The sequence below is a fragment of the Merops nubicus genome, unplaced genomic scaffold (assembly GCF_000691845.1).
Source record: "Merops nubicus isolate BGI_N331 unplaced genomic scaffold, ASM69184v1 scaffold14429, whole genome shotgun sequence".
Taxonomy (NCBI): Eukaryota; Metazoa; Chordata; class Aves; order Coraciiformes; family Meropidae; genus Merops; species Merops nubicus.
In genome coordinates, this window is record NW_008631793.1 from 1 (window position 1) to 13081 (window position 13081).

General features: G+C 39.0%; 1 protein-coding gene across 1 annotated transcript; it reads left to right on the top strand.

Annotated features, from left to right (window-relative positions):
• Nucleotides 1-144: 144 nt before the first annotated feature.
• Nucleotides 145-11672, top strand: MTPAP (mitochondrial poly(A) polymerase; the record flags this gene model as incomplete). The annotated part of the gene is made up of 6 exons (XM_008947710.1): nucleotides 145-369; nucleotides 5561-5772; nucleotides 7744-7970; nucleotides 9159-9251; nucleotides 9366-9439; nucleotides 11175-11672. Coding segments are annotated over 6 exons (1170 nt in total), but the record flags the coding sequence as incomplete, so codon positions are not given.
• Between the last annotated feature and the right edge of the window lie 1409 nt (nucleotides 11673-13081).

The following is a 13081-nucleotide window of genomic DNA, read 5'->3' on the forward strand; positions in this document are numbered from 1 at the left end:
CCAACCTAAAGGATTCTATGAAATAAACCTGTTGGAGATTTTTTTAAAATTTTCTAATTGCAATTATATTAAGTAGGTGAAAATACATGTTCATGCATGGAAGATGTGTCATTGTGCTTTTACAGTGTTTATTTTCTTGACTAGATAAGCAGTCAGATGTACATTCTGCTGAATGAATATCAGCTTACAGAAGAAAATATCAAGCTCCGATTTCTGGCCTGTTCTCTGGTTCGGGATTTTACACGTGCATATTTTCCAGACAGTACAGTAAAGCCATTTGGCTCTTCAGTCAACACCTTTGGCAAATTGGGATGTGATGTGGACATGTTTCTGGACTTCCATGATACAGGAAAACATGATAAAAAAGTGGTAAGATTATGCTGTGCATCTTCAGTCTGTTGGATTTCTTCAGCAGAGCAGTTCACCTGCTCCTTCACACCCAGGAATCAGTTTATTTATACTTAGGCTTTATATGAGTTCAAACTGTAGACTGTGGACAAGTGTATTTGAATGTTTGGATTTGAAGACTTTGAAAAGCTGGGTGTGACATTTGCAATAGGAAGAAAATTATTCTATGTTTAAGTAGACTGTTAGGGTGAAAAAAAAACCAAAACACCTCATCCTCCAGAACTGATTCAGCCATGTCAGACCTTCCCATTCTACTGTTATATTTTCTTCTCAGGAGCTGCTGGGCTTCATCCATGCTGTTTAAGGCTTGGCTTTGATTTTTATGTTCCATGGTGCTATAAAGCGTAATAATTCTATGTGTGTGCATTTGGGAGAGTTGTCAGGTTCTTTTCCTTAATTTAGAGAGTTGACTTAATGCCATAGAAAAGCTACTGAATTATGTACTGATGTGCACAAATATATACACACACCTAAGAGTGTGTTGCAGTGTGAAAGTTGAAGACCTGGGATAGTGAAAGTACCAGTGAATAGTTGCAGTTGGCACACATGTTCATATTGGTGTTGTCTGTCCAGAGAAGATGATCATGGTAACAGCACCTGAGTTTCACTGTGAAGGGAATTAGTTGTCTTACTCCAGAAAGGAATCTCAGGATGAGCTGGTACATCTGTACAGTAGATGTTTTGGGGAGCAGGACCCAGGAGCAAAACGGGAACTGAGCCGGCCCAATAATCTTGATCAGATACTTTGTTGTCAGACTTGCCATAAGATAGTTCACAGTTACTTGGATGCCTCACTGGTAATACAACAGTAAACACCAAGACAAATGGTGATTATGACACGAGCATAGAGGCTTGAAATTGAAATATGCTCGCTGGAATTTGCTGGCCAAAGTACAGAATTTGCATCGCTACCTTGAGAAGCTGGAGGGTTACAAGACTGCCAGTAAGCAATATTCAGTCACCACTATTGCCTTTTTAACGTACATATTAAACGTCATCTTAATTTTGTCTTTACCCATACTGCAATTTGGAAATCTGCACTGTGTCACCAAGTTCACATGTTTATTGTTGGTGTTTGGGCAGCTTCAAATTGTCACGGTCATTTAGAGTAGGTTGTGCCTCAGTCCTTATGCACGTAGGCATAAAGAATGAGAAAAGACTAGACAAGGCATTTCTGAAAGTATCTTATCTCTTGCTGCTGTATTTTGACTGTGGGCAGTCAAAATATCCTTTTGGATTGGAGAACAAAATGAGAGAATCCGGAGGGGAAGAACGGAGAGTTAGATCAGAAATGTCCTGTGGAGAAGTTTGGTTTCTTTGTGGATTCTGAATGGCTAGTGAAGCGATTCAGGCAGTTTGAAAAATTTTCTATTTGTGTGGTAACAGATAATTTGGGAAAATATAGCTTTGTTATCCTTAGAAGAAAAAAGGATGATGAGCTTAAGCTTTTGAAAATTGAAAGGGAACTTTGCTCTTCTGTACAATTTATATATTGCCATGTATGTTACTTTTAAAGAAATACCCCTTCAAATGTATATAGTTTTTAGTGTTGTAGCAGTGATCAAACACAGTGAAAGCAATTATGTCAGCTGAAGAGCAGGGTCATTGTGCATGTGGAAAGTGTTAAAATCTAGGTGCTCGTTACATTGAAACAGTAAAGTTGCCTCTTAAATTTTGAGGGAAACATCTTTTCAAGTATGTTTTTGAAGCGTGTTTTGCAACTAGTTGTTTGCTTTAGTATTCATCCTTTCTAGAAACAGAATTTCTGTTGTGAACTTCAGAGTTATTTGAGGATGGGTTGGGTTGTGATTATTTGTGGACAGATGACATATTATTGCTGCGGGGGGTGCTGTGGCAAAAGCCAGCAGGGATGCTATCTGAGCCCGTGTCTTCAAGTTACTTGATAGGCTGTGTCACACTTGTACTCTGTGTGGTGCAGTGAGGCTTTTGTCTTGTCTGCAACTGCAGTCTTCACACACAAAACCTGGTCTTGTTAGCTTTGAAATTTTGGAGTGTTAACATACGGACATTTCTGCTGCACCAATGTGAAAGTATGTACAGTTATCAAGTACCTTAGAGCATTGTCCTGTAAAGAACTGTAAAAATCATGAGTGCAACTCCTGTCTTGATTCAAGCATGAGCAAAATGGGACGCTAAGCTGCCAGCACCTAGAGAGCTTTCTAGGTATGGTGGGTTAACCTTGACTGGCTTCCAGCTGCCCACCAGTTCTCTCACTATTAAAAATGTGAGGAGAAAATAAGATGATAAAGTTTATGGGTTGAGATAAAGTCAGGGAGCTCACTTACTGATTACTCTTAGGGGAAAAACAAACTCAACCTGGGAATTTATTGCCATTAAATAGCAAAGTAAGATACCAGTATAAAAGATTAAGAATGAAATTAAGAAATAAAGAAACAATGAAATTAAAACCATGTTCCCACCACCTCTTCTTTCTAGTCTCAGCTTCATTCCCAGTGCTTCTACCTCCCTCTCCCTAAGCGGCTCAGGGGTATGAGAATTAGGGGTTGTGGTCAGTTCATAATGCTTCATCTCTGCTGCCACTTCCTCCTCATGCTGTTCCCCTGCTCTAACATGGGGTTCCTCCCACAGGCTGCAGCTCTTCAAAAAGTGCTCTACCATGGGTCCTTCCCATGGGCTACAGGCCTTCAGGAATGGACTGCTCCAGTGTGAGTTACCCACAGGGCCAAGGTCTTGCCAGGAAACCTCTTCCTCTCCACAGCCTGCAGCTCCTGCCAGGAGCCTGCTCCTGCATGGGGTTGTCCACAGCCTGCAGGGTAGATACCTGCTCCACTGTGGACCTCCACAGGAGAGGTAACTTTAGTATATAGGATGATATAGCAGCGGTGGAAAGGGTTTCTTCTCATTCCTGCACTGTTGCAGCCTTCCAGGAGGTACCAGCAATAGGGGAGGACCAGGCGTTGCAGCACCTGTTTACATTCATAGAATCATAGGGGTTGGAAGGGACCTCGAAAGATCATCCAGTCCAACCCCCCTGCCAGAGCAGGACCACCTAGAGTACATCACACAGGAAGGCGTCCAGGCAGGTTTTGAATGACTCCAGTGAAGGAGACTCCACAACCTCTCTGGGCAGCCTGTTCCAGTGCTCCGTCACCCTCACAGTAAAAAAATTTTTCCTGATATTCACCTTGAACCTCCTATGCTCCAATTTGCACCCATTACCCCTTGTCCTATCACAGGTCAACACTGAAAAAAGCTTAATTCTATCTTCCTGACACTCACCCTTTACATATTTGTAAACATTGATGAGGTCACCCCTCAGTCTCCTTTTCTCCAGGCTAAAGAGACCCAGCTCCCTCAGCCTTTCCTCATAAGGGAGATGCTCCACTCCCCTAATCATCTTTGTAGCCCTACGCTGGACTCTCTCCAGCAGTTCCCTGTCCTTCTTGAACTGAGGGGCCCAGAATTAATTAACATTTTGTGAGGCTTATGGCAAACTGATTACTAATTGTGAATCAAAAAAAAAAGCAGCAAAAGTGGGGAGTGTTCTTTACCAAGAGTGGATTATCAATCCGGTGTTTGACCACAGATAGTGTTTTTAACAGGTGAGCAGTTTGGGAGATGAGTGAATGACTTAAAACAGAGTAGAGATATTTTTAGAGTAACAGGTTTTGCCTTAAAACAGTTGCGCTTCTTGCTTAGGCTACTATATCAATTTACCCCAAAGCAGCAGTTTATCTGCGTTTAGTATGACAGGAATAGGGGCAGAACCACAGGGTTGGACCAAATGTATCAGTACTTCACCCCCCACCAGCCAGCAAGAAAACTATATATGAAGGTCCTATCAATTAACAGTAACTTTTATCATTACGAAACAGTCTTCATCAGCTTTTGAGAGATATGGGGCTTCTGTCTGTGAAGTCACATTGTGACTTTTGTCACAGACGTAAAGGTCTGAACACCAGTACACCCACAGGTCCCTATCCTTTTGTCTCCTGTTACATAGCTCAGTGTTGATAGTTAAGGCTCCTTTCACTGTGAGCCAGCCCTGCTGCAGCATGGAGCTACACAGCCAAATGGGATTAGGGAGCTCTGTCCTGCTATGCTGAAACACACCTGCTGGCTGGAGAAGGTTGGCAAGAGGAGAGCAGAACGGTCACCTCGGTGGTTGCCAGAGTGACTTGAAATTGGGCACCTAAAAGGAGTTGATGGGAAAGCTTGCAAGGGTCGTCACTCCCGACCTGCTTTGCTGGTCTGGGAATCCCTGCTTTCCTTGCACTAACTTGGTGACAACAAAAGTAACCCCCGTGTGTCTCGGAGGACTGGTTGGGTCACTGTGTAGTGCTGTTTGTATAGTATGCTTTCACACATGACATGTTCCAAGAGGGAGGATAAGTCGATGTCAAGTGCTGGATTAGCAAGCAAAATGAGCTGAGGCTTAAAAATGTGGATAAACTATAAAGAGAACAGATATTTAGTAGGTATGAAGCTATTTTATTGAAGTATAAACTACAAATATGACAATTCAAAAAACGCCTACAGGAAAATTTGCTTCTGTTGCCAGAACACATCTTTACTTTTTTTGTTCGAAAAACTGTGAAGTGATTATTTTTTAAGTCTTGCAGAAGCGTATCTTCATTTTCAAAGATTTTAGCATGCAAATTACTTAATCATTCAATTTTTTTAAATAAGAACATTTTGCTTTACACTGCTACCTGATTCACTAATAATGTTTTACAGTAACGCTAAATAATTCTTTGAGGATTTGAAATAGAATTACTGGTGGTTTTAAATTAATGATGGTTTGGTTGTGTTTTTCCCCTCTTTAATTGTCTGCTCCTCTTTGGTGAAAGCATATGTGCTCTCTCAGGAACTCCAGAATTACTTGTTTTAGGCAATGAGTAGTAGTAGTATTATTTCCTCATCTGAACAAGTAACTTTACAAGCAAGTTAATAATGATTAACCTGGAAAAATTGAATCACTGAAAAAGGATATAGAAGAGAAAGCTATAGATTTTTGCCTTTAAGTTCTATGGGCTGCTTTGCATATTTTTGTCTTTCAGTCTCTAAGTGTACACGCTTCTTTGTAGATCGTTGTAGTTTTTCAGAAATGTTCTTAAATGTCTGTTTGGTTCCAGAGCTAACAGTTTACTTTAAAATTCTGTGTTTTAAGAAAAAAGGTCCCTTTGAAATGGAATACCAGATGAGAAGATTACCATCTGAAAGATTAGCAACTCAGAAAATTCTTTCTGTGATTGGTGATTGCCTTGATAATTTTGGTCCTGGGTATGTGGCTGTACAGAAGATACTCAATGCTCGCTGTCCACTGGTGAAATTTTCTCATCAACCAACAGGATTCCAGTGTGACCTGTCAGTGAGCAACAGGTGAGACTATTTTTAAAAATTTCAGGAAGCATACTAAGGTGCTTATGTTCTGAGAACCTGTAATGAAAACTGTTTAGTCCTTTCTGTGTCCTTAACAAACGTGAATGTTGGCTCTGAAAGTAAAAAGGGTATTTTTGACTTGTAGGGCTTAGGTTTTAATGTGCTTAAGGTATCTTTCTCCAGCATAGGAAATACTTGCTAGCTGAAACTGAACACTTGAAAAACCACTGAATACAGTAAGGTGGGCTTGTAAGGAATGGAAAGGAGGCAGTGTTTGTTAGTCAGTATTTCCCTTTGTGTATGGGGGCATATGCACAGCCTTCTTCTGGTTGCTTTGCAGATTAAACAGCTCCACTGTGTTAATTTCAGTGATTAGGCCTCTAGTTATTCTGGTGTCGTTTGTCTTTCTGAAGCGCCTGCATATAGCTGTTTGGTGGCAGGGCATCTTGAATGCTAAATTAACTCCATGCCTCAGAAAGCAGTCTGAAGTGTTACTGTCATTTAGGACCTTTCACAGCAGTGCCCAATAGAGGGAGCAAGCCTCTTAGAAACAACGCTCTTTTTACATGTATTTTCTGCTCTACCAACTTTCTTTCATTTGGGTGACAGTAAAGCATATAATTTGTTTTGCTGCCATTTATTTTATTAATAATAAAATACCCATGATAATCCAACCGTAGGCCTGGTGTAAGTGTACGTAAATAAAAAGGATTAACAATGATTTTTCAATTTTTTTTTTAGGGTATTGTAAAGCATGAGTGATTATCTTTCACAGTATTTTTGATATGGCTTTCAGTGCAGATTTTGTGATTTGTCTACATCAAATAAAATGACTTAATTTTAAACCTGACTGGATTTTCCGAATTGCTCAAAGTTCTGTTTCAGAACTTGCAAGAGTTGTTAAGGCAGTGCTGAGCAAATACCTTGCAATAAAATTACTTCTCTATATGCAGCTGCAGTGAAAATCAGCGTGCAGTTCTCTGCAAACTTCCTTGTAATTCTCTGCTGATGATTTGGCTGGTTGAGACTCTGTGTGTTGTCTTATTGTCATGTAGAGTAATAACAAACCCCCGTGGACACAAGGAAGCACTTCACAGTTGCAATTTTCCAGGTGTTACAAAACTTTCACATGGTAAACTTCCCCAAAATGTCATGGTGGAATTTTAGAAGAATTCAGTGCAAGACTGGGAGCAAAAAACTCCTGCAATTGTGGATCAACAAAGCACTTTAGACTGCAGATGACCTCAGAGTAAATCTTGCTCTCGCACTCTGCTTCCATTTTTTTCTGCTTTTTTTCTTGCCCTCCCATTTTTACACTACAAAAATGTTTGTATAGCCTTATGATGAAGCAGATGAAAAACTGATCCACCTGAAAACCTTTATCCTTCCAGATTAGTTTTTTGTTTTTTCTTTTTTTTAATAGGACCAAGCACTAGTCATTTGAAAACTGGACTTGTTTTTCAGATTTCGTCGTGTCTCTGCACGTCATCTATTTTTCAGTGCATTATTTTATTACTTTTTGGATTAAAGTTGTATAAGAAGTTCTAGTTGTGTTTTATTATATTTTGGGGTAGAGATATTATCTAATGTGCCTCAAAGGCAGTTGTGGCTAAATTGTATTTTTTGTTTTGATTTTGCATCATTTTGCTTCTTTACTTCATGGTGGTGTTTTGGGTTTGCTTTTTTTCCTTCCACTGTGATGTTGAACAATGAAACGGGAAACATTGCAAATGCAATGTTATAATTTACCCATAACTGTATCCTTCTTACTATGGAAGATTACCAGGTATTTCATCCTGGACAAATTTCAGGTGTGCTTTTCTATTTTTTTTAAAATGTGTAGAAGGTTTTTTTAATGGATACCCTCTTCCCTTGTAACTGATGCTCTAGAGCTGAACAACAAACACTGCATCTCGTACTTCACAATTCTCTTGTTATTGACATATCCTTGACTTTTCTTTTCTTCTTCAGCATTGCCATAAAAAGCTCAGAGCTCTTGTATATCTATGGCTGTCTTGATTCCCGTGTGAGAGCGCTCGTGTTCACCATACGCTGCTGGGCCCGTGTTCATGGACTTACAAATAGTGTTCCTGGCACCTGGATTACAAACTTCTCTCTGACTATGATGGTCATGTTTTTTCTGCAGAAGAGATCACCACCTATCATTCCAACACTAGACCAACTGAAAGAGCTGGCAGGTAAGGACATGTGTTTATTGAAGTGACTTTCACATTTGTGTTCTCTGAAGTGGTGAATAAACCCAAGCAATTTCTTTGTGTTCTCAGTGTATGTGTGCCTTAAGTTTGAGGGAATATACAAGTTTTAACTGTATTTTTTGGGGGGGAAATAGTGTATTTTTAAAGGCAAAATAACTGGATATTCAGTAGAATAGTAAGCTTGGTTTAGAGAGGTTAGGTTTGTTCTATGCCTTAGAAAATGAAAAGTAATTTATTTGCTCAATGCTCCCATGCTGACTGTTTTAGCATTTTTTTTTTTTTTTTTTTTTTTCAGAAGACTTGTAGGGTCTCAAATATCTCTGCATTTGTTAAGGGTTTTATGCAGATGGATATGATGTATACTGTTTTATAGATACCAAATGTTTAAAAGGAAGGCTATATATTTTTTCCTCACCATTTGTAATATCCTTCAGACTGTTCAGGCCATCTCCAAATAACTCTTATCTTCACAAACAAGCTGTTCTGGCTGTTTCATACATAGCTTTCAGGTGTACTGTCTTCACTGACGCTTATGAAAGCGTAGAGAATGACACCCCAAGTTCTTGATTCCTCACTCCTGCCTTCTGCTTACTGACATGCTTCCTCAGAAGCTTTAAGTGGAGGAAAAAGGTTTGGTTACTTTAAAATCAGTTAAAAATTCTGTAGAATTCAGATGTAAATATTTAATACCTAAAACAATATCTGTCAAAAAATTTTACAAGAATATTCATAATTTTCTTATGTTCTTCAGGAAAAAGACAGCAGACACTTTGGATCTGAGTTTTTGGGAAACTCATATAGGTATTGACTTTGGAGATTTGTGCTGTTTAGTGTATAATAAGGCTCTGTATGCAGAGATATCAGGTCTGTTACTTAAAAGAAGTAACTTCAGAGATGAAAGGATGTCATATATCTTATTCCTGTAGGCTTTTGAAAAGAAGCCATTTAGTCATGCTTCTCTTCCTTTGCCTCTCCTTAGACTTTTTTTCTTTTAAATCTTTAACCACTTAAGTTGAATCCTAACCTGAAAGTTCACTTGTGACCTCCTAATTTGATTTAGGTAATATGATAGCATTCAATGTATTCAGTTGTGTGTTATCTGAATTTTATTGAAGACAATGGCATTTTATTTTTTATCACTTTGAAATATACCTGTGATTTTTGTTTCAGATGAAAAAGACAAGCATGTAATTGGAGGGTATGATTGCTCATTTGTTAGTGATTTAAGCAAGATTAAACCTACAAAAAATACAGAAACACTTGGTAGGTAAATCTTCAGAAATTTTTATTTTTAATTTTATTTTAATTTTTAATGAGCATATAGAAAATAAACTTTTCCTAAGTGTTACTGATGGTTATTGTTTTTCTTTCTCTTAGATGTGTTGTTGGGTGACTTTTTTGAATATTTTGGAAACTTTGATTTCAGAAGGAATTCCATAAATCTTCGAAAGGTAAATGAATTTTAACCTTACATCATCATCAATTGAATTTGTCTGCTGTCTGACAAACTACATATGCTAAGCAACAATTTCTGTCATTTTTAATTGTACACAGAAAATATATTTACTTCTGTTGTATCCAGTAACTGAGTCTTTTCTGTGAAGAGTTTTCCTCTTGGAGCATGATTGCTTAGAGCACCATTAAGAACATTTATACTGTCATTACTTGGATATGTTGGAAAACAAACTCTAATGCTAAGCCTGTATAATTTTTCTTGACAACCCTGTAGTAAAAGTGGCAGGTTAAAAAAAAAAAAAAAAAGGCGCCTATTTTGCATCTGTGAGAGGAAGACTTTTTCTAAAACACCGTGATGTCTGTCCTAGCAACTTCTATTGCAAACCCTGTATGCCAACAGGCTGTGCATTTAGAGTTGGGAGTCCAAACCCAAACAGTGTCTGCATTAAAACGTGCAACCAAGTTCTGAAACTTGCTCTTGGTGCTTGAGCTTCCCACTGCCATTTGTATTGGCCTGCAGTAAACATACTTAGCAACCCAGTAGGCACGACAAATAACATGATCATTCTGTGCTATCACTTTGATTTGCTTTATATGTTTAAGTCATGGGCTTTAGTGATACTTGAGTGTGTTCATGCAAGTATGATAGAAATATATAAAAATGTGAGAACCTTAACTTGTACCTGCTCCTGCTGGGCTGCTTGCAGGGTGGGGGCTTTTGGTGCCATGTTGCTGCATGGACATTCTTGTTTGTTTTCCATTTCTTGCTTGGGCACTACAGACTACAGGCATAAGAGCTCTTTTTGACACTGCAGGTTCATCCTAGAAACTGATTCATTAAGCTGGAGAACTTTTGTTTGCCATTAAGCCTTAAAAAAGGCAAAGCAAAAACATATACATGTTGGAGCCTGAGCTAGACAGGGGAAATATCTGTGCTGCTGCTGTTTTTCTGTGTAACTAGTCAGTCCTCCTGGCCCTGGGGCAAGAGTATGTGCCATGTACCTAGACTAGCCATAGCTGGTGGGTGCCTGGTAGAGCTTGCAGTGGAAGACCTGCAGAGGTTCTGTAGTACAGAGCAGGTCACTTAGTAGCACTGATAAGCCCTGAGATGGAAGTGCATTTAAACAGCAAATTATGTAGTTGCCAACAGGTTTCGTTGTGTCATACCAAGTGCCCAGAATGGACCATAAACTGAACAGCTCTGTACTTAGACTGAACTGGGAAGAATTTCAGCCAAGGTAGTAACCTTGTCTTGTTGAACTAGCTCTTAATGAGCACTGTGAGAGGCATAGTAAAAACAGTTTTAAGTGCTTGTAGTAGTTTATCAAACTGGGTTATGCATGTTAATATGACACACTCAGGCTGCCCATATACAAATGGAGATAGGAGTATGAGGTTGCAATGAGTGAGGTCTGAGGTTTGTGGAAAAGCAAATGGGAGAGCAGCCAAAAGGACAGACTGAGCTCTAGTTGTGTGTTTTGCCTTGAAAGAAATGTAAACTGAACGTGGCAAGGAAAGCCACCACTGAGAGAATTCAGAGAACAGGAGTCGTACAGTCAGGTTGACAGGAAAATTAACCTGATTAATAATGACTTTTTTTTTTCAGAAAGTTCTCTACTAGTTCAAAATATTTTTACTCTGAATGCTAATGTAGAAACTTAAATGATTTGTTATTTGCTCAGCCTATAATACATATATGCGACTTTGGCTTTTTCTTTACACTGTCTGCAGGGAAAGGAAGTAAATAAACCTGAGTCGTCTCCTCTTTATATCTGGAATCCCTTTGAACAAGACCTTAATATCAGCAAGAATGTTAATCAGCCACAGCTGGAGAAATTTGTAGCTATGGCCAGAGAAAGTGCCTGGATTTTACAGAAGGAAGAGAAAACTCAGCGAATAGTCGATAAACAGCCTTGGGGACTGGCAGCTCTGCTGATACCATTTGGGAAAAGTAATTCCAGCAAGGTGAAGAACAGGATGAAAGGAATAGGAAGTGAAACAATCAGAAGCCTTTTGGACTCTTTAAAGTTAAATCATGCAGGCAGTCTACAAAAAGCAGTGGGGAAGTGACTTTCTGCACAGAAACACTGTAGCTGATACTCTTTTTAAGAATTGAATGTGACACACAGTCCGAAGAAAGTTACTTTTAATATTTCTATTACGGTGACATGGAGAGTCAAATAACCTCTGTTCTCCATTGTGATGCTTTTAGTACAGGTCTGCTTTCTTTACATTTTTCTCCTCCTTACTCTTCACTTATCCATCTCTTTTATGAAGAGAACTCAAATGCAAGTTTTTACAGCTACATTTCGGAAGTAGCCTTCAGTTGGGCACTCTTTAAAAAAAGAAAAACAACCATAAACCCAAAATCCGAAACAAGAGAGACTGAGAGGAGCAGCATGGGAAAAGCCTCTCAGAATTCTGTTGGCTAACATACAAATGATATGCTAAGTAACAGCTCGAGAAACAAACACTTTTCAGTGAAACCACCCTTTAAAAGAAGGTGAATATTAGAAACATTGCTCCCATTCCAGTCATATTCTGGAAGCCAGTAAAACCAAAGCGCATGTATCTATTTTTTCAGTTGTTTTCCATTCATGTAGATAGTGCCAAAACAAAATAAAGAGAATGGAATTAATAATAAGGTTTGCAGTTTCATAAAGCATTGCTCTCCAAGGGTAGTGCAACTGTTTTGTGTTGGACAAGTAGATTTGCTCTTGTGTTTACCACCTGGTCTCAAATTTCTTTAGTCGACTTTTTTTTTTTTGTACGCACAGGACTGGTTTCCACCCACACTTGTATATACACTCATGCTTCTCATTTTGCCTTGGCTTTAAACCTGTATTTCAGGTTCAGACAGAGGTTTTTGTGTGCCCTTCTTGCCTCATCACTCTCCTCAAAGTTGCTGCCTACTAGGTGACATCAAAGCCTTTCTCTCTCCCTTGCACAGGGATCTGTCTGTTGCAGAGATCCATAGGATATCATGCACTATGCTGGAGTCCTGTTCCCATTCTTGGCCTGTTTTTCAGATATTCAGCAGAACAGTGACTGACCCCTTCCAGTTCAGTTGGGCCAGGGAGAGTCAATGCTTGTTGCTCACTTGAAGTGTTGAGTCCATCTGCCACAGAAGAGTGTTTTCAGGGGAAGCGGGAGAGGGGAGGGAGGGAGGAAGGACATCAGAAAGAGAAATGGAGAGCTGGCAGATGTCACACAGATTTTGTAAGTATTTTACTTGTCCAGTTTGAAAGGCCCTCTGAATTAAAACTAAATGGTAACAGTGATAGTAACCTTACAGACTGTTGTCTTCATTCTTATCAGAAATTGTGTGAGAAATTACTGTAATCAGAGATTATCATACAGATGTAACATTGATGTTGGTGATTACTGTTTCATTTTCAGTATTTTTAGATTTGATTTTTTTTTAATGTTACAGTGTTACATGGCTTGGTATAGACTTTCTTGTTAACGGTGTTGTCTGAACAGTTAAAAAAAATGTTTTCTTTTTTTTTCCCTGAGGTATTATTTCTTGGAAATCCTCCAGATAGTGATGTGTTTTTCCAAAGTACTTGTAAAAACTGGGCAGGGAAAAGTGTGTTCCAGCAGGTGCCAGACTAAAGTGGTAGACTTTGAGTGGCAGG